The sequence below is a fragment of the Beta vulgaris genome, chromosome 9 (assembly GCF_026745355.1).
Source record: "Beta vulgaris subsp. vulgaris cultivar EL10 chromosome 9, EL10.2, whole genome shotgun sequence".
Taxonomy (NCBI): domain Eukaryota; kingdom Viridiplantae; phylum Streptophyta; class Magnoliopsida; order Caryophyllales; family Amaranthaceae; genus Beta; species Beta vulgaris.
The window spans coordinates 49288076-49308389 of NC_079210.1; the positions used below are offsets into that span (position 1 = coordinate 49288076).

The 20314-nt window shown below is 34.0% G+C and overlaps 4 protein-coding genes across 7 annotated transcripts; 1 reads left to right on the plus strand and 3 right to left on the minus strand.

Annotated features, from left to right (window-relative positions):
• Window positions 1–423: 423 nt before the first annotated feature.
• Window positions 424–4213, minus strand: LOC125493393 (B3 domain-containing protein At4g34400-like). The gene is made up of 5 exons (XM_048636706.1): window positions 3874–4213; window positions 2899–3364; window positions 1426–1521; window positions 1083–1201; window positions 424–987 (listed from the first exon to the last, which is right to left on the minus strand). The coding sequence occupies exons 1-5, from the start codon at window positions 3943–3945 to the stop codon at window positions 712–714; spliced, it is 1029 nt and encodes a 342-aa protein (XP_048492663.1). The 5' UTR covers window positions 3946–4213; the 3' UTR covers window positions 424–711.
• A 2790-nt stretch (window positions 4214–7003) lies between these two features.
• On the minus strand, window positions 7004–11696 carry LOC104905015 (putative B3 domain-containing protein Os03g0621600). Of its 4 annotated transcripts, XM_019251668.3 has the most exons (7): window positions 11267–11696; window positions 10020–10109; window positions 9645–9937; window positions 8673–8880; window positions 7780–8206; window positions 7534–7652; window positions 7004–7361 (listed from the first exon to the last, which is right to left on the minus strand). In XM_019251668.3, exons 4-7 carry the CDS (start codon window positions 8793–8795, stop codon window positions 7089–7091), a joined length of 942 nt encoding a protein of 313 aa, XP_019107213.2. In that variant the 5' UTR covers window positions 8796–8880; window positions 9645–9937; window positions 10020–10109; window positions 11267–11696; the 3' UTR covers window positions 7004–7088. The 4 variants fall into 4 exon arrangements, with proteins under 4 accessions (XP_019107213.2, XP_048492682.1, XP_048492681.1 ...); XM_048636725.2 differs by having other exon boundaries at window positions 9645–10100; XM_048636724.2 differs by having other exon boundaries at window positions 9645–10109.
• Window positions 11697–12491: 795 nt separating this feature from the next.
• Window positions 12492–15189, minus strand: LOC104904434 (B3 domain-containing protein At1g49475). Its single transcript, XM_010692679.3, has 3 exons — window positions 14955–15189; window positions 13317–13763; window positions 12492–13046 (listed from the first exon to the last, which is right to left on the minus strand). Exons 1-3 carry the CDS (start codon window positions 15066–15068, stop codon window positions 12801–12803), a joined length of 807 nt encoding a protein of 268 aa, XP_010690981.1. The 5' UTR covers window positions 15069–15189; the 3' UTR covers window positions 12492–12800.
• A 1468-nt stretch (window positions 15190–16657) lies between these two features.
• Window positions 16658–19397, plus strand: LOC104905016 (pentatricopeptide repeat-containing protein At1g06140, mitochondrial). The gene has a single exon (XM_010693458.2). It carries the CDS (start codon window positions 17347–17349, stop codon window positions 19129–19131), a length of 1785 nt encoding a protein of 594 aa, XP_010691760.1. The 5' UTR covers window positions 16658–17346; the 3' UTR covers window positions 19132–19397.
• The last annotated feature ends 917 nt before the right edge of the window (window positions 19398–20314 follow it).

The window sequence follows — 20314 nt, forward strand, 5'->3', positions numbered from 1 at the left end:
TAATCTATTTTTGGTTCTATTCTTAGTAGAACAGGTCACACAGCCACACAAGAGTATTTTATTAGCAGCTTGGTTTAAAGTGCCTTTCCTAGGCCAAATATACTGGTTATTACTAGTTTTTTTTGTTCTATAAAAAAAATTAAGGATGGTTTGGCATGGTCCAATGATATCAGGATTGAGATCTTCCTTTGGATTGTGAGAATTGGTAAAATCGAATCGGTGGGATCGAATAGTAGGATAGTAAGATCCTACAATTTTTCCGTGAAATAGAGATGGTTTGGCATGGTGCCATGGTCATACATGATTATGCACAATACAAAATTAAATTGCTGCACTAACATCAACTTATCTGTCCATTTCTCTACTAGAGTGAGAATTAATCCACAAAAGAATTTTATTCAGAGTAGTCAATCCAATTCCAAATGAATGAAATTAAAAGAATGCTATTTATTTATTTGACTAGAAATATATGTGAATAAGAAAACGTTCAATTTCCTTCCTAAGTCTAAAAATCATAACATCGGTTAAAGAAACACTCTATTTGACGTAGTTTTAGCTAGCTAAACATGAAATATGAAAGGAGTGGACCCTACACAGACTAAAGTTACAAATATGACTCTCGAGCTAAAAATTTAACTAAAATTTAGCCAAATAGACTCACTCTTAGTACAACTACTAGACCATTTTCAACCACTCGACTTGCTCAGCAAATCAGTTGCTTCTGACAGAATCAGAGTTGATGATCTGAACCTTGATGTTGATGGTTTCACAACTTTGTTTGGTTCGTGGCAGGAACTCCAAAATTATGGTGTCATCTTCCTTAACTTTGTTGGAGTCACATAACTTCTTCCACCCTCCTTGTATACAAACTTGCCCGCTTTCCCATATACTCCTTTTTGCAACCCATTTTTCTCCTTTCGGGTCTTGAAGATCAATGATCTCGCTATACTTGACATTGATTTTGGCACTTACATCCCGTGGTATCATCTATAGTCGAGGTGAAAGTGAAACAACAATCATTATACTATCTATTTAACAAAATCAAATCAAAGAGCATCAGAGAAAGGTAATTAGTTAATTACTAATCTATTACGCTCATATTCAGATCGTTTCAGTCTTGTGATGAAAAACGGATTTTTCTTGGGAAGATACTTCAGTATGCCTGTGCTTTCTTTGTCTTCCCTTGCAGCATACTTGTACTCTGATAAAAAGAAAAAATAACATTTGAGACCATATATGATAGTGTTATTGTATCAGCATATTGTTTGGTATGTATTTCATCTGTACAAGAGGAATTGTCACATAGATGTTGCAACTTGAACTATTAAAGCGACACCTAAATCCATAAAGCAATAATACATAGTATTACTTATTGAAAACAAACCAAGAAGAAACTTCATATTTAAGTGAGAAGACAACGCTTACCATTTCTCTTTTTCAGAACATTCGTAAATTTTCTTTTGGGCATATAATCTTCATCCTCATGTTCATCTTTGTCATTGTGTGCATTGTACTTAGGCGCTGAGTGGAAGATAAAGAGGAAAAAAAATAAGACAACATATATATATGAAGTGTAGATCAAGGGAAAGGGGCCGTCCTAGATTAAAGAGTCTGGTTCTTCTAACATTTAAGGTCCGTATCACACACAAATAACAATTGGCTATGCTAAAAGAAGACTTGTTTCACTCTCAAATGATAACAAAAACAGATTTGAAAGGAAAAGACCGTTTTATAAAACAAAACATATATATATGAAGTGTAGATCAAGGGAAAGGGGCTGTCCTAGATTAAAGAGTCTGGTTCTTCTAACATTTAAGGTCCGTATCACACACAAATAACAATTGGCTATGCTAAAAGAAGACTTGTTTCACTCTCAAATGATAACAAAAACAGATTTGAAAGGAAAAGACCGTTTTATAAAACAAAAATAACCTCATTGATAAAGTGTTTACAATTATTTACGGCCTATTTGGTAGCTGGTAACAAGTACTTAGAAATTAAATATCATGGACATTCAAATGATATTTATTTCACAAAAGACCTATAAATTCACTCTCCTTGCCACCATATAGTACAACCATCAACCCAGTTGTTGAAATCATAAAGCATATCACCCGTACAACTTGCAAGTAAAAAACAGAGACATAAGGAGAATACATGACATAAGTCCATGACAGTAAAAACACAGAACATACAGTTTTTAGCTCAACTCTTTAAGACAATGCTTTTGCTCCTATGAGGGTGCATCAAGAACTTCTCCAGCTTCCATTTTGTGATAGGCCTTGTTCTTAAACTTCTTAATATATATTTTCAACACATTTCAGCCTTAAGTGACTAGATTTAAGCTAAAACCTAAACACTTATTCTGTATAGGTCCTTCACAACCCCTTGGAGATTTCCACAAGTATTCCTTCTCATGGAGTCTTCCATTCTATTCCCCAAAGTCCAAACGGCGTTGATTCTGACAGTTTCAGAAAAACGGTGAACAAATATGAAGTTGTCGAGTTCATTTTAATTCTTGTTATACATATAGAACAGCCAGAGGGTTAGAGCTCTAGTTTAGCTTGATACAAGAGTTAAACTAATGCATCCAAGAATGACCGCCCTATTTAACAGTCCAACAAATATCAAGAGATGTAAATGACGAATGAAATTACTAACCAATAGTGTATTATTAGTACAAATTTAAGGAAAGACGTTAGATAATATGCATATATTGACCAAAGAGGACAACAAAACAAGAAACTTACATATAAAATTAAATGTGAGACAGACAGAATACAGCAAGTTTATACTTCCTATTCACTAGTAACATCACATATATGATATAACAAACATATAGGAGAGTTATTAAGGACTTCAGGAGTTCAGGTTAACTAAAAGGGTAATGTAGCTTACTTTTCTTCTTAGGTAAAAATTTCCTTAACTTTTTATTTCCCATCTCTTCATCCTCCTCCTCCTCATCCTCGTCCTCATCCTCATCCTCATCCTCGTCCTCATCCTCATCCTCATCTTCATCCTCATCCTCATCCTCCTCCTCATTCTCATACTCACACTCGTCTTCTACTTGCTCTTCCTCATTTACTTCTATTTCTTCCTCCTCCTCGTGAACTAGTGTCCTCTCGCATCCGTCTCTCCCAAGTATCATAACATCGAAGATACGTTGTCCAATATAAGTGAAAACGAGAAATTCTCCAAATTTCAAAAAATTTTCTAAAACAAATTTAGACCAACCTCCTTGAAAGTATAAGTGATCTTCAATATTGCCCACCTTTACCAACCAAATCTTACCAAGACTATTTTTCAAAATGACCCTGTTTGGAATATTTCCAGTTATCTTGTCTTCAAATGCAGATGGGATCATCTGCAATGTATTTAATTTTCATAAAAAAGTTGTTACTCCCCATAATAATGTTAAACAATGTAATTTATACACCATCTACATAATTTCAAATTTTAGTAGTATATAAAAACAAAATCTAGCATGTAGGCTGATGGATTTGTGTCAATTTGAAGTTTTAAAACACCAAAATTCTATAATTTCATTAATAGATAATCTTAGCAAAAATTATAGACTAGTAAGTTCATGTGATTAAAGACAAAATTTAACACGTCCAATGATAAACAATGAAAAATTGTGGGTTGGTGCATATATTAAAAAAGAATTTGATTATAAACAGAATTTTGTATCATGAGTTCATGATTCATGAACAGCAAAAGTTTCAAATTACTTTCCCATGTCTAAATGAACATAAATATATGTAAAATTCCATGATTACCAAAAACAAAAACAGAATATGTACAGTATCAAAGAACAAAGCACCAAAATTCAAGGAAAACAGTGAAATTTGGAAAAGATTTATGATAACGTACCAAAGTTTTAGAAGAATATTGTGGTTGAAACACTTTAAAGAATTTTGGGTATCTGTCATCTGAAGGACCCATCTTCAAAAATCAAAACTTTTGTGCAAAAGTTCCAACAATGGATTCTTTCTCTAGGGTTTAAGGAATTGTGGGGTAACTTTTTTGTTTTGTTTTTGGTCTTAACTGTTAAGAATTAACTTGGGATGAGTTTGTGAAAAGCAAGATATATAGAGAGAGGGGGGAAAAGAAATATTGAGATTTTGAACATTGAATGTGAGAGAAACAATGCAGAATCCGGTTCCCCAATTCGACACTGGAAGATTGGAAGTGGACACAGTAAGGGTCATAAAAGTTGGAATTGAAGTGGACATTAACTAGCTTAGTTAGTTAAGTCTTTAAAAAATAGTGTCTAAGGGCCTGTTTTCCCCAGCTTATTTTCAGTTCAGTTCAATTCAGTTTAGTTTAGATCAGATCAGTTCAGTTCAGACCAGTTCAGTTCAGTTCAGCTCTTGACAATACTTTTACTCTCACATATCACTATTCAGTTCAGTCCAGTTCAATTCAATTCAGTTCAGTTCAGATCAGTTCAGTTCAGTTCAGCTGTTTTATACCGAAGAGAACAGACCCTAAAACTTGAATCAGATCTCGTCATCCTTGTAAATAAAAGTTTGGAACCGGAAATAAAATCACGAGCATGGATTCCGAATATATACCCAAGAAAATAGGAGTATTTGATGAGTTGTTATAGGCGTCTCATAGTGAGATGTTAAAATGACATCTCATACAAAAAGATCAAAAAATTTGGTACCAAAGCTAAGTCAAAGTGGTACCAAAATAAAGTCACAGTACCAAATTGTAACCTCGGTACCAAACTGAAAGTTGGTACCAAAATATTTTGGTACCACTTTGACTTAGCTTTGGTATCAAAAAAAAATTGTCTTTTTGTATGAAATGTCATTTTAACATCTCACTATGAAACGCCAATACTTTCTCGTATTTGGTAGGAGTGCAAAAAATATATACCTAACCTTTTGTTTCCCAAATCCCAACTAGTGCCAATGGTAAAGAGTTGAGGACTGGAATCAATTTGAATTTTTTCCTTGGATAATGCAAAAATGGGTTTTAATTCCCAAAATGTGCCCAAAAAAATAAAAATTCCCTGCGTACCGTCTATGTAGGACGGCACGCGAGAAACTGTTTTTTTTTTGTTTTATCCCACGAAAACCGCTACTCAGAGTAGCAGTTTATTTTAAAATAAACCGCTATTGTGAGTAGCGGTTTATAAATATAAACCGCTATCTCAAGTAGCGGTTTATAAATATAAACCGCTACGCAAAATGTTGCAAGCACAACTTGATTAATGAACCGCTACTTGAAGTAGCGGTTTACACAACAACAACAACAACAAATTTTTTTTTTTTTTTTTGTAAACCGCTACTTCAAGTAGCGGTTTTACGTAAGTTAAAAAAAAAAAAATTTCTCAGCACTTGTTAAGTTGGAAAAAAAAAATTCTCGTGTGCCGTCCTACGTGGACGGTACGCAGGAAATTTTTATTTTTTTGGCATATTTTGAGAATTAAAACTCACTTTTGCATTATCCAAGAAAAAAATTCAAATCAATTTCTATTGTTTTTCATTTATTGTACCCAGAATCAAAATTGACATAATCAAATTGAAATTGAGGTTTTGACTATTTTGCTCACTTGAGGAGTGAAGAACATCTTGGTAAATATATCTAGTGTGGAGCCATAATTTTTATAATTTCTTGTTTTTTTTTTTTTTGAGGGGATATAATTTCTTGTTTAGTTAATTAATGTTGGATAGGTTACCTATATAATTCTTGACCTTAAATTTAGCAAATGTAAATTTTTGAATTTATTAGCCTTAAGTTTTCTCATTAAAATTTATTAGCCTTAAGTTTTCTCATTAAAATTTATTAGTATTTCTCAACATAAAGTGAAACGAACAACAATTATCCATTAACAGTTTCTTTCTACACACGGGCTAATTATTGGCATATATAAGTTGGGCTAACTATGACGCCATGTGATAATTAGATATGTAGTAGAATCTACGTTGTGGGTTCATGGGAAATTAGTAAATGGTGAAATGAAAAAAAAAGTCAACATCCAACAACACCTCATGGGTATTCAAACTAGTATTTTGGTCCAGGCGTTGCTCCGGGTTGGTACTGTTTTTCGAATTTGATATGTATATTTTTTTCATTCCCATTAAAATATAGTAAAGAAAACTCAATATTTAAAAGGTACAAATATAATAATGTGGATACTTAAAGCATGATTAAAAGTTAGTTGAGATAATAATTGTATCATGTATAATATCAAAAAGTTATGGGTTCAAATCTTGATGCAAAGCATTTTACTTTTGTTAATTAACATGAATTATGTACACATTGGACAATTCTAGTGGAGTGATAGAGGTGCCACGCACGCACGCCGTTTAATATATTTTTAAAGATGACCATAATTATTGAATATGGTTTTTGAAATAAAAATTATAGAATTAGGAATTAGTCAGGCCCGTCTCGAACTATATAGAGGCCCTGTGCGATCTCGTATTTGAAGAATTCAATAATGTAATAGCTCATCCACATTTCACAAGTTCACATAATCATATTATGAAAAAAAAGTAGTCCAAATAAGTAGATAAACTTTTTCTTTTTACTACTTGAACTTTCTCTATTTTGGGACCCTCACAATTAAGGGGCCCTGTTCCATAGAACATGTTGAACATGCTAAAAGCCGCCCTTGGAATTAGTGATATTCAATCACTAAAATGTCCCCATTGTAAAATGAGATTTTAATCTTGGATTTTGATGAGATTTTTTTTTCCTTAGACCTAATTAGGCTTGAGTCAAACATTGATTATGTTATCACAAAAAGCAGAATTTTTAATAAACAATATTACCATATTTTACTTGATTTTTGTCAACGAAAACATTTTTTATTACCCTATTGTGAATTGTGATCTAATTTTAATTTATTAATCAATCAATGAGGAAACAATAGTAATAGAGTTCAAGCCAATTTTTGAAAATTGTGAGAAAATAACCATTGTTAGTAAGCATACAAGACTTCTAGTAAGTATATTCCATAAGTACATCAAACAAAAGAGAAACATTGAATGTATAAAGCCCAAACAAATACATAAAGGTTATATTAATCTTTCAATACTTCTCTTAGTTTTTTCTCAACTTGTTTGAAATCAAGAGACTGTGGCTGGCATTTTGTGATCACGGAAAATATGCACCTTGATGGCATAACAAGTTGTCCCATTGCTAGGTATAAACTCACAAACACAGGCATCCTGATCTCTTACCAAGTTGTATTTGCAGAATTGTTTCCAACCGGTGAGCCTTGTCCTACCGTCCTTCCAAGTGACTATTCGTGCTTCCCACTTCCGTCCCTTTGGATCTTCAACTGATAATGCCTCATCAAAATGGATATTGAAGGTTCTTATGACATCAGAAGGGATGAGCTATAAACGAGATGCAGGGCAGAAGTTAGCTTATTATGTCTACAACTTCAAAGTCAGTAGTACATGATGTAGGAATTGATATGTAAACTCAAAACGATGTTTAGAAATTAGGAATGGCAATAATGTGATGACATTACATTCTCACAGGGGATGGAGATGGGGATGTTATTACCAGTTCGTTTCTCAATCTAATAGTCTTTGCAAAAAAGAAAGGATTCTCCAAGGAGAGCAATAATGTCTCAAGCTTGCTGCTACTTTCCTCATGATTGGTAGCAGTCTTCTGTTTCGAGCCTAGAAACAAATTGATACTCAGAAACATGAATCTCATACCTCAAAAAAATTATCAGGAACGAAAAACAAAGTTTACAATGGCAATGTTTTAATTAAAAAACAATGTATATATGTGCAGCATACTCACCCATAGGAGAACTTAGGTTCTTATTTCTGAGTTTCGTCTCAGAACAGGGGTTTCGGCCATGGTATTCCTTGCATACTTTCTCTTCTTTCTCGTCGTTTATACTTGAGGTTACTTCTTGCCTTGATTCACTGCAAGAACCAATCTTTCGTTTCCCAGACTCTGAGTAGTTATGACATTGTACTATTTCATTGCCAACAGGATCAAATATGTTAACTTTGAACTCACAATTCCCTTTATATTTGAATATCATCATATCTCCGTCATGTATGGAATTATCCTTCACAAATCTGTCCCACCCTGTAGAGAGCTGGAGCTTGTTCTTCTTCTTAATTACTTTGATAGTCCAAGAACTGTGATTCGGAACACTGAATGAGGCAAATGTAGATGGCTCAGAGCTAAATTTGCTGGCAAACTCACTGGGGATCCTCTGTGGAAATTCAAAAAAATACTACAAATCAATTTCCAATAACTTGTTCAAATAGACCAGTCAATAAACCGAGAAGATCACTTCAAATTGCATTTATATCTATTACATTATCCGCAGACATCTAAGAATCTAATAAGGTACCGTTCAATAAGAAGAATATTTTTAAGCATGCAGCTGAGAAGCCAGTATCCTTTGCTGTAAAACATTAGTTCGAGATGGTTACAGACGTATCATGGAAATATAGAGAATCTTTGTTTGAAAACAATTCATCCTTGGAGGGCAAAAAAAATTTCTAAAGATGAATCGTAGTCTCGTACAACGAAAATAATTTAACCAAAAGTAAATCTGTATTTCCTCAGAAAGTCATATATAAAGTGAAGACGATCCATCAGGTAAACTATCAACCAGTTGAAGCATATAAATACTACTAGCAAAGCTAAAGAGAATTCAGAAGTGCTAAATTTACCTGCATACTTTCTTGAAGAAAGGAGGTTGGCATGACTCTCAAGAATCTCCATGATTTTATCTCATCTGTGTCATTAGGTGAACATGCAGATTTTTTCCTCGTCGAGTATGGTCTGGAACTCATTATTTACTTAATTCACTTTACAGCTCTAATCACAAGAGAATATCCAGCTACAAAAACTCTGGAAGTCCTAAAAAATTGTTTAATCCTGGAACAGACAAAGTGACAGACAAAGCAGTGTGAATTACGCGATACATAAAATCTGTAATCCATTTGGCACTAGAAAAACACAAACAAAAAAAAAAACAGAAGAAATGAAGAAGAAACACAGCATAACTAAGATATCAGATAGTAGAGGTATGCATCTAAAACAAAACAAAATTCATAAGCCCAAAACACTTAGCTCAAATGGACATGTTAAACTAGTAGAAGTATACCATTGAAAAGGAGCTTTTTTGTAAGAGAAATGAAAGCATGGAGGAAAAAGGGAGCATCAGCAACTTCATAAAATATCACTTCACTCTAAGAAAGCATCCAAGGGTGTCAAGAAATAAGTATCTCATAAAAAGAGGGGTCTGTAGATAAAAGAAGCTTTTACTAATTTCGGCAGTATAACTAATTTGAGCAATTTTTGTGAGCTGTTCAAGTTTATTGATGGTGCAGGGTGGTCAGCATTGCAGCATAGTACTAAATATGTTAGGATATCAAATAAGGCTTCCTAATGCTTTTAGCATCATTTTCGCCACACTATGAATTCATTTTTACTTTGTCTACGGTAAGTCTATAACATTATTACCAACTCCTCATTACCACACAGGACGCATCACATGCTAACACACAGCAAGGATATAACTGCTAGATATTCACAACAAAGCTTGTATATATATAAGACTGGCTTCTAGTTAGTTGTCTAAACGAGCTAGTAACCACCTCCAAAACACCAAATATTTAAAAATTAGTCATATGGCTTACCAAATATCGACTTCCAATTTTCCATTAGTTGGCAACGTAGATTTTTTCCTCTAACAAGGATCATCACCACTTGCCAAGCAGCTACTAGACCATCCCCCAACTTACAAAATCAATGACTTCAATTTTTTCCCCGTCTCCATGTGGCCATGCTGAGAGAGCTCAAAATCACATTCCAACTACATTATGTCACTACAATTACTTGATGTAGTTATCAAGACTCAAGAGTGGAATGAAAGTAACCTCCCTTTAGTTGCAAACAGAAGGGTAAGCTCGCGACATTTGACACCCTTAGCCTATCAAGGCAAGAGGCCCATTATGACATTGGGTGAAGATTATGAAATTAGTTGATAAATTGACTGAGACTTCAAAACTCACCTCATCAACCAGACCCCTACTTTTGTTCTCGAAGAGACGAAGACCACAGTGATTAATGTGGATATCTCACAAGAAGTTAAGCTGAAATCCCTTCAAATATGATCAGAAAAACATACATACTCAGCACAATCTTCATGAAATTCTTGCGAATCAATGCATAACCACAGTTCGATAAACATGTAGGAAATTACTACTTAATTTACAACATCAACTAACATGGCAGATTTCAGGTCATTTCGTATCCTAACTAGTAAGTTTGCATCCTTAGATTAACAACATTTTCCCCACCAGTTGCACTAGCAGAACATGGTATTGGAAGTCGAAACGAGCTATACCACGACTAACATTCGTACAGATGAGACACTTGGTAAAACTTCAAGGCTGAGTTCAGAGTTAATGTTTATTGATTATCAAAGTCAATGCATCAATGCGGTTACACAGATATAGTCCGGACTCCGGAGAGACACAGGAGGAGATACATAGGAGACAAAAGTTACTATAGGGAGTAAGAATTGAACGATGTATGGTTGATTATGGGCCGGGCCGGGCTTGGCCAAAAAAGTGGCTCATTTCGAGCCTAAGCTTCGGGTTGGGTCGGGCCTAGTCGCGAACCAAAATTCCTCCATCATAACCCGCAAATTCGGGCGGGATCTTCAGACCATTTTCGGACCGGGTCAACAATTAGTTTTTTTTTTTTTTTTGCATATTTAAGTCACCCGTGGCCAGAATTTTTTTTACCACAAAATCGGGACGGGCCCGATCGTGGGTCGAAAAATCGTGCCCAAAACCCGCCCATTTTTGGGCGGGCCAATGTTGATCACTTGTAGAACGATGTGTCCAATTTGATAATTGTTAGTTAAAATAACAGTCGATTTCCCATTTAAATTCTGATCAATTTGCATTGGCAAAATAAAATAACTTAAATCCAAATTCAGATACATTAACAAAATTGGAACCTGAATTATCGTGATTAGAAATATTTATTAAAAAAAAATAAAACAATCTCAAACTACAGTAATGAGTAATCTCTCTGTTTTTTTTTTTTTTTTTTTTTATGGGACAGTAATCTCTCTCGTTGATCACTGCAAAGAGTAGAAATGAGCAACAACCCAGAAAACCGCCCACTTTGATTCATAACTCAAAACTTAAAGCAATTACTACTACTCACTAATTCAAGGATATAGCTATGTCAAAAAACAAAAAAGTTTAAAATAAACAAAATTGAGGCAATGTTTCTGAAAATTTACCAGATATTATTGATTGAAATCCTGGGAAGATGGTATCAAATTGAAGAAGAACAAATGATAAATGATTCTCTCTAGCACGGGTAATTCTTCCCGATCATATACCCGTACCCGTATCCGATACGATTAATATACAGATACGCGTACCCATGTCATAAAATGTCGAATCTTGCTGTTTTTCGTCCCGTACCCGAATTTGAACATATCCGTATGACCGTATCCGTACCCGAATTTGAACATATCCGTATGACCGTATCCGTACCCGTACCCGAATTTGAGATATCCGTACTCATACCCGAATATGAACCTATCCGTACCCGTACCCGTAAAGGAAACCAGTTCTAGAACTAGAAGTAGAAGCGGCGAACAGGCAAAGTGGCTTCCCTTTCCCCTTTTGGCTTTTTGCCTTTGGAAATTTATACACGATGAAGATGTGGAAATGGGACTATGGGAGTTCTTGAGACATTACTCGCTTTGTTCTAAAATATACTTCCTCTGTTTAGAAATAGTTGCACCATTTCCACTTTTCACGCATGCCGATGTATTATTTCAACCATTAATATCTTTAATTATCAATAAGTAAAAATGATAAAAAGTTTATATTAATAAAATTTACATCGAGACAAATCTAACAAGATCCCACATGACTATATTTTTCCTAAAATATAAATCACCAAAGACAATCTAAGTATAAGATGTGAATAGTGCACAAAATAGAAATGGTGCAACTATTTCTAAACGGAGGAAGTAGTTCTTAATTCTATTTTTTACCCGAAGCAAGGTAAGTAGAATCTAAAAGATATAAATATTCTTTTTATTTATTTAAATAAATGTTGTATGAAAAATAATGATATTAGGAGAAAGGATAGAGTTTAATTGGTGAAAGAACCTCAATTGTATTTGTAACACTTGAGTTAAATAAACAAAGTAAAAAACTAATTCTAATAAGCAAGTAAATGATGGTGACACAATTTTTCTAGGTAAATTCTGAGAAAATGTAGAACTAAATACAAAAACAAGAATTATATTTTGAGATACCCAAAACGAAATTAGGAACTATATTTTGAGACAAAGGGCGTACTAATTTACGCATTGAGTTTGGAGCAGTAGTATCTATAGTCTGACAATTGGAGAGTTTTCGAGGAGTGTATAAAATATTAAATACGGTTATTTTGGAGAAACAAAAATTATATACCCACTACTAATAAAGACTTATTGAGAATTATAATAGTACAATCCAACTTAACATAATTATAAATTTTTGCCTCAAGAGAAAATCATAACCTATGTTGGCTATGTATGAGAGTATGAGATGTACACAAAATCTAAAACACCTTAACAATTAGTTTCACCATACAACTAGTATTATAAACCTTAATCTACCATAACCAACTTATACAACCATAATAACTACCCCCAAAGAAAACAACTTATACAAGCATATAACTAATAATCACTACAACAAAAAAATGACTATTTATGAGATCAACATTCACTTATTCAGCAAAAGGCCTACTCTTTAAAGGCTTGTTTAACCTTATACTTTGAAGACTTTAAACGTTACACTGTTACGTTTCTTGTCAACCAACACGAAGGTGTAACTCTCTCCTTCACTCCAATTATTTTCTTGCCTGAATTTCTTCCAGCCTGGTCCTATTAAGCGAAAACTTTCGCTATGAAAATAGCACGTTACTCGCCACTTTTTTCCTTCACCCAACTGTAAATTAGCAAACTTGTACGATTTTCCCTTCATGTGTTCGTTCGTAAAACTCTTGGGCATATGCTGATCAAAAAGAAAAAAAACATATTGTCACAATACATCTCAATTATGAACATTTCCATGCACAACAAGAAAAAAAAGAAGGGGGGTGAAAATTCGTAGAGGTGGCAATCTCTGACACGATATAATAGTACGACCAAAAGTGACACAATTTTAAAAACAATTTTACGTAGAAAGTATTTGAAATCAATGTGAGACTAAAAACGAACATAACTCGTTTAGCCAAATTGCCAACTCTACGTTTTATCTATTGATGTACTTTTAGAGGCTTACGAGATACGAGACACAATATTTTCGTGTTGTGATTGTAAAAGAGGGCTTCTTGCATTTATTCTTCGACATTGTGGTAGCTCTATGAATATCATTTTTCTCTTCGTCTTCCTCGTTTTCTTGCTCTTCTTTAACTTTGAAATCGTCATTCCGATTTTGCTTACGCCTCTGATGATCATCATATTGATGTATAGGATAATCTATCTCGCAACAAGATAAACTAAATATGTGAACTTCGAAATGGTTATTTCCTTCATATTCAAATTCTAGGAAGTAACCATGTTTTATATTAGTTTGCTCCATAAAAATTGGCCATCCTTTATCAAAGTAAAGCTTGTCCTCAGTACATCTGCTTAATCTAATCTTCCAGGAAAGACCGGTTGGTATAGTGAGTGTCACAACTGTTGAAAGCTGGGAGCTGAACTTCTTGGCAAATTTCTCAGGAATTTTCTGCCCCAAAGTATCAAATTCATATGTAATTTATTTTGAATAATAGTCATGCATCATTATAATATATACCAAGCTCAAAATTTATTTATATGTCCTACTTATGTACTCTAGAGTCTAGACTTTTGAGAGATGCAAAAACATTCACTGAAAGAAAAATATGGTTAAAAAAAATATATGTCTTGTGGCTAAGATTGAGATGATGTGAACGATATGTCACAGATTCGAATCTCTCCTTTCTTTTTTTGTACTTTGTACTGTCTTTGTAGCTCATATGGATAAAAAGTATATATAAATAACGGTTTTTTATTATTACTTTTTAACTAACTCAGGTCCATTCACATAAAGAAAATGTCAACCATATCAATTCTAAATGCATGTTCTCCTCACCTTATTTTTAAAAGTCCCTATTTTTATTGAAACGTATCTACTTGTTCAAACTAATATGAACTCTAATGGGTGGAACGAAGACACATCACATAGAAAATTAGGAATTTAGAAACAACAAACTAGCAAAACATAAAATGTTTCAACCATAACATGTTACACAATTATCAATGTTTAAATAAGATCAGGAAAATTGAAATTATTATTCACACACACACAAAAAAAAAAATCATATTCAGAAACACTACATGTTCCAAAGACAACATATTACACAATAGCCAATATTGAAATTATATCACCAAACTTGTGATTATGTACCAAAAAAAAAACTTATATCTAAGACTATTATGAAAAGACAACACCAAATTTGAGACAAACTTTATACTTTATTTCTAAAAAACAGAAGGATAGTGGGCTGCGCTATATGTCTGTATTGTTTGTTCTGGTTCAATATAGTTTCATCGAATACGAATTTAATTTAATCTAGTTTAATTATATCTATTTTTTCTTTAATATCTATTATAGATGTCGTATGACCTTCAATTAATGAAATTTCTCATTAAAAAAAATTATAATCAAATTCTTTTTTCATCTCAAAAATCTCTATTCCAGAAGATAACACCTGCAGATTTTAGTATTCTTCTTACATATCTAAAACACCCCTATATAATTAGGGTTTAAATTGTTAAAAACATTGTCATCGTTTTAGTGATTCAATAATATTTTAAAACCAGAGAAACCATAAACTTCATCCTTAGCACAATAACTTCCAACAAAAAAAGAGTACAAAAAAAGTAGAGGAATTACCAGCCTATCTTCTTGAAGACAATGAAGGATGATTTTAAAGAATCGAAATGGTTTTCCACTAAAACTTAACAAATTTGGAGGTTTTTCTCTTCTTCTTTTCTTTACTCTCACCATTGTTTGATTTTACTTCTTTCTTTTTTTTTTTAGCTCTCATGAATGATGTTAAACACTTAAGCTGTATGGCGCAGTTTTCAACAAGTTACAGAAGTAAACTGACAAATGTGTCAATTCTTTCAGTTTCATGGCTTTTTTGTACTTTAAGAAAAATTATGTTCTGTTACATTTAAAGCGTTGTATGTGGCTTGACCAAATTAAAGTAGTAATGTGTTCCCAATTAGGTAATTAGCCTAATTAATTTCAGATTCCATAACTGACTACCACTTATCAGTTACGTATGTACAGTGAGGGATGTAAATTATGTACACATAAATACATAATGTTCATGTGTCGTATTGTCATTAATTTGTTGTTGGGTGTAATAGTTGTAAATCAAGTCGTGAGATTGAATCCTGTTTATATGATTGCGTTTAATCGCTGACCTATATAAAAAATTTATTATTAATATTAATAAGGAAATTTGTCAAAAAGAACTTTTACGAGTTCATTTTTGAAAAGAAAAAAAAACCTTATAAAGCATTTTTTGCGAAAACAAATCAAAATCAAAATTATTTTTGCAAGATGAAACATAACCATCACTACCAGCAACCCCCAACCCTCCCTCCACCCCCTCATGCGGCACCCCCACCCTCTCACTTCTCCATTGTTTCCTCCTTCACCCCTCCCCCCTCTCCTCTCCCTCCGTCCATCCCCCCTCAACCGCCGCGCCACCTAGAACGCCCCCCACTGTTGCACCACCCAAAAACAATGGTTTTCGTTCTTCGATTTTTGATAGTTTCCATTTCATTTGTGGTGGTAGTGGATTTATTGGTGGTGGTGGGGGGTTTCATGGTGTTATGGTCATGTGATGGTGGTGGGTTCAGATTTTTTGAGTTGCGGAGGGGGGAGCTGTGGGGGGATTGGGTGGGGGGATGGACGAAGGGAGAGGCTAGGGGAGGGGGAAGGGAGAGGAGAGAGGCTAGGGGCGAAGGGGGGTGGGGGTTGCCGCCTAAGGGGGTGGAGGGAGGGGTTAGGGGCTGCTGGTGGGGGTGGGGTGGGCTGCAGGTGGTGGGGCTGGGCTAGGGGTGAAGTGGGGGCTGCAGGGGTGGGTAGGGGGTGGGCAAAGGTGTTGGTAGTGGTGGCTAGAGGTGGTCAACGTCGAAAATTCTATGGTCAACACGGGAAAATGATACTAGGTTTGTTTTCGCAAAAAAAATAATTGATTTTGGTTTATTTTCGCAAAAAGGCTTTATAAGGTTTTTTTTCGTAAAAATGAACTCATAAAAGTTTTTTTTTTGACAATTTTCCTATCAACAAATTTACCATATATTTTTTTAAAATGAAAACTTTTCTCTTAGGAACGATTTTCATAAAAACAATAGGTATTTTGTCTATAATAATACATTTAATTTGACCCCCGAGAAAAAAAAATTGATGAATATTTGTCCTATATTTAATTTGAACATTTATGTTGATATACATAGATTCTTGCACGTCCATATCAATGAATATTCATACAAAATAAAGCTTGGCTAGTGGTAAAGGTTTTGCCTAGTCTTTTTGGGGGTGAAGTTCTCTTATAAACTGCTGTCCCCCCTCTTGAGGAGTATGATCTACAAATAAACCTAGCTGGTTATAATCTATCTAGAAAAACATTAATGAATATATATCGAGCAATAGGTCATAACGTAATGGTATTGAAATCACCTTCAATTTCAAAGATACTGAAATCAAATCTCACCCATTTCAAGAGGAATTCACAAATTCTCTACTACTTGTAAGTGACGCCAGCTTAAAATATATAGATCCCTTCGTGTAAGGTTATATAAGTAGTGATATATTAGAGTCAATACACAATGTCAAAACTCGACAATTATTGTAATTTCACAAGAGGATATTTAATTAGATTAAATTTGATACTTGTTAAATAATTAGAAATCGTATGACAAATTTCATATTTAGAATTATCTGCGATAGGGGCAAAAAAGAAAAATAAAATCCCCAAAAAAAAGATAGAGCAAAAAATGTTTTTTTTTTTTAAAGAAGGCTATTATAAAAACATAAGTACGGATAAAAAAAATAAAAACATAGAAAAAACAAAGCTCCAAATAAAAGCCCCCAAAAAAAAGAGCAAAAAACGAAAGAAAAATAGACATGGCACTTCCCTGAACTCTGAAGCATCAATGTCTGTGAACGAAAGTTGCAAATATTTAATCTTTCTTATGCTCAACTTCAGTAATCGTTAAACTACACATAATTACCATGATAATCTTACAATCACATCATACGGACAAAAATGTTGAAGAACAAATTTCATTCAACCTTGATTTCCCGCCAAATAACTTCATTTTTTCGTCTCAAAAGAATTCATCTTGTTCGTTTCAAATGCACCCAACAACAACATCATCATCATCAATCTCCTTCGTTTTACTCTTCAATTCTGAAATCGACAAAAAATCCCACAACTCTTCTTCAATTACACGCTCAAATTGTCACTTCTGGTTCTGCTACCAACAATGTTTTTCTCTCCAACAATTTGATGAATGCTTATGTTTCCAATGGTCTAATTTCACATACCCAGAACTTTTTTAACACAATCCCAGAAAAAAATATAGTTTCTTGGACAATTTTGATATCTGGGTTCACAAAAAGGAAGCTTTTTTATGAGGCTGTAGAATTATTTGGTGAAATGGTGAGAAGTGGATTACTGCCTAATGAGGTTACTATGTCTAGCATTTTACCAGCATTTGCTAATCTGGGTCTCAATTTGATGGGTAAATCAGTGCATTGTTTCTGGATTCGTTGCGGATTTGGGCATAATGTTGTTGTTGAGACATCTTTGGTTGATATGTATTCTGGTTTTGGGTGCATGAGTGTTGCTCAGAATTTGTTCGATGAAATGCCTGTGAGAAATCTTGTTTCTTGGAATGTTATTATCACTGGTTATGCTAACAATAGGATGGGTGATGATGCATTGTATTATTTTAATATAATGCGAAAGAATGGGATTTCTTTGGATTATTTTACCATCATGAGCTTGATATTGGCTTCTTCAGGACCTAATCATGGTAGAAGAAGTATTGCGATTCATGGTTTTACCATTAGAATAGGATATAACAAAGAACGGAAAATTCAAACCGCTCTTATTGATATGTATACGAATGGTGAATTCATTGATGAAGCTTATGGTGTCTTTAATGAAATGATTGTCAAAGATTTGGTTGCTTGGACTCTGATGTTGAAAGGGTTCTCATCTAGTCAGTGCTGGAGCAAGGTCATTGAACATTTAAGTGAAATGATGAGTGTACATTCTATGTCTCTTGATTCGACTGCTCTTGTAAGCATGATTTCGTGTTGTAGTTGTTCAGGAGCTTTACCATTAGGCAGACTTCTTCATGCATTGGTAGTGAAACAAGGGTTCACCAAGGATGTCTTTGTAGGATCTGCATTCATAAGCATGTATGCAGATTGTGGTGATTTAGATAGCGCGAGAAGGTACTTTAGCAAAATGGAGAAAAAGGATGTTACATGTTGGAATGCGATGATTAGAGCTATGGGAGTGAATGGGAATGGAAGTGAAGCAAGTAGTCTCCTATGGAAAATGGAAGACTCCGGTTTCAATCCAAATGAATCTACTTTTGTTTCCGTCTTGTCTGCGTGCAGTCATGCTGGTATGGTTGATGAAGGTCTTCAGGTTTTCTATCATATGGTTAAGAGAAGGGGTATAGTTCCTAACTTGCAGCATTATGCTTGTCTAGTAGACTTGCTTGGCCGTTCAGGACTAGTAGATGAGGCGCATTTAGTGACAACTCGAATGCCTTTGCAGCCACATTCTGAGGTCTATGGTGCTTTACTCAGTGCATGTAGAGTCTATGGTAACACTGAGGTCGGAGCTGAGATTTACGAGCAACTACTCAAGCTAGATGTCACAGATGTTGGTCACTTGTGTTCTGTCTCAAACTTGTACTCTTCCATGGGTGATTGGAAGAGCAAGGAGATCTCTCAAGTAATACTAAAATCTAAGGGAAGGAAGAAAGACCCTGGCTGCAGTTTAATTGACAAAGATATGAGTTTGTCCTGATATGAAACAAAAGATATCACTAGGGAATTTTATGTAATTGTGGAGAAAAATACGAGTAATTTAGACTTCCCAAAAATTTAAGAGGCGTTTCAGATAGTCTTGCTCTCTCCCATTCTAATTGTCAGAAAAGTGCAAAATGTAAAACGATATCAACCCTATCTAGTGCTCTTAAAGGCCATCAACACCGTAACACTTTTTTCACCATGATGCTTTAGGGCCTATGGGTGTGCATACCTTAGGTACAAGTATTAGCCACAATCTTCTTCACCACGAGGTACTGAACTTATTAGACTATACTCTAGCATTGTCTTGATTATGGATGATTATTAAAGATCAAAGTCGTCGTAGAGAATTTATATTCTTAATCTCAATGAAAACTAGAAAGAACAATAGAGAATTATAAGGTCATATTCTGGGATATGCGAAACAAATTCTTATGGTAGGAGTTCATAGTTCATATGATCCATTAGTCCAAAAATCGCAAAGCATAACCTCAACAATGTAGAATTGATAAAATTCAAAAACAATGCGAAAGAAAATAAGTAGCAACTTGCCTTAAACACCTAAAACTTTATATAGTAACCAAACTTCGGACATTGGTTAAAATTAAAATACACAAGACCTAATGAATAATATTTTTTTTAATGATAACAATATTGTTTTCCCATTTGGTGTTTAGCTTAATTACTAAAGAAAACACATATGAGCACGAGGTTGATAAGAGTAACGTAATGTAAATTAACACAAGGGTGACTAGTGAGAAAAGATTATTTAGAGAAAACAGTTACTTTATTCAAGTAGCATAACCTCGCATACTGTTATAGCCTCTTGTAAATAAAAGCAGATTGTAATAACCCCACTATCAATACCTCATAAGTCATATCAAACATGTAACGAAAATAATTTGGTAATTCCATTTCCAACAATTGTTTAACATAGAAAGTTCAAATTCATAGGAATTGAAATTTCTTGATGTTGTTTGGTTGACAAATTCATGAGAAGTAGAAATTTCTAAGAAGTTATACTTTCCACAAAATGGAGGAAATTATTTACCTAGGAGGACCTAAGTAAGTGGAAATTCTCATAAGAACTTTTATTTCCCATAAATCACCAAATAATATTTAACGATTCCTAAAAAATATAATTACATAGAAAAATATAATTACATAGAAAAATAAAATTT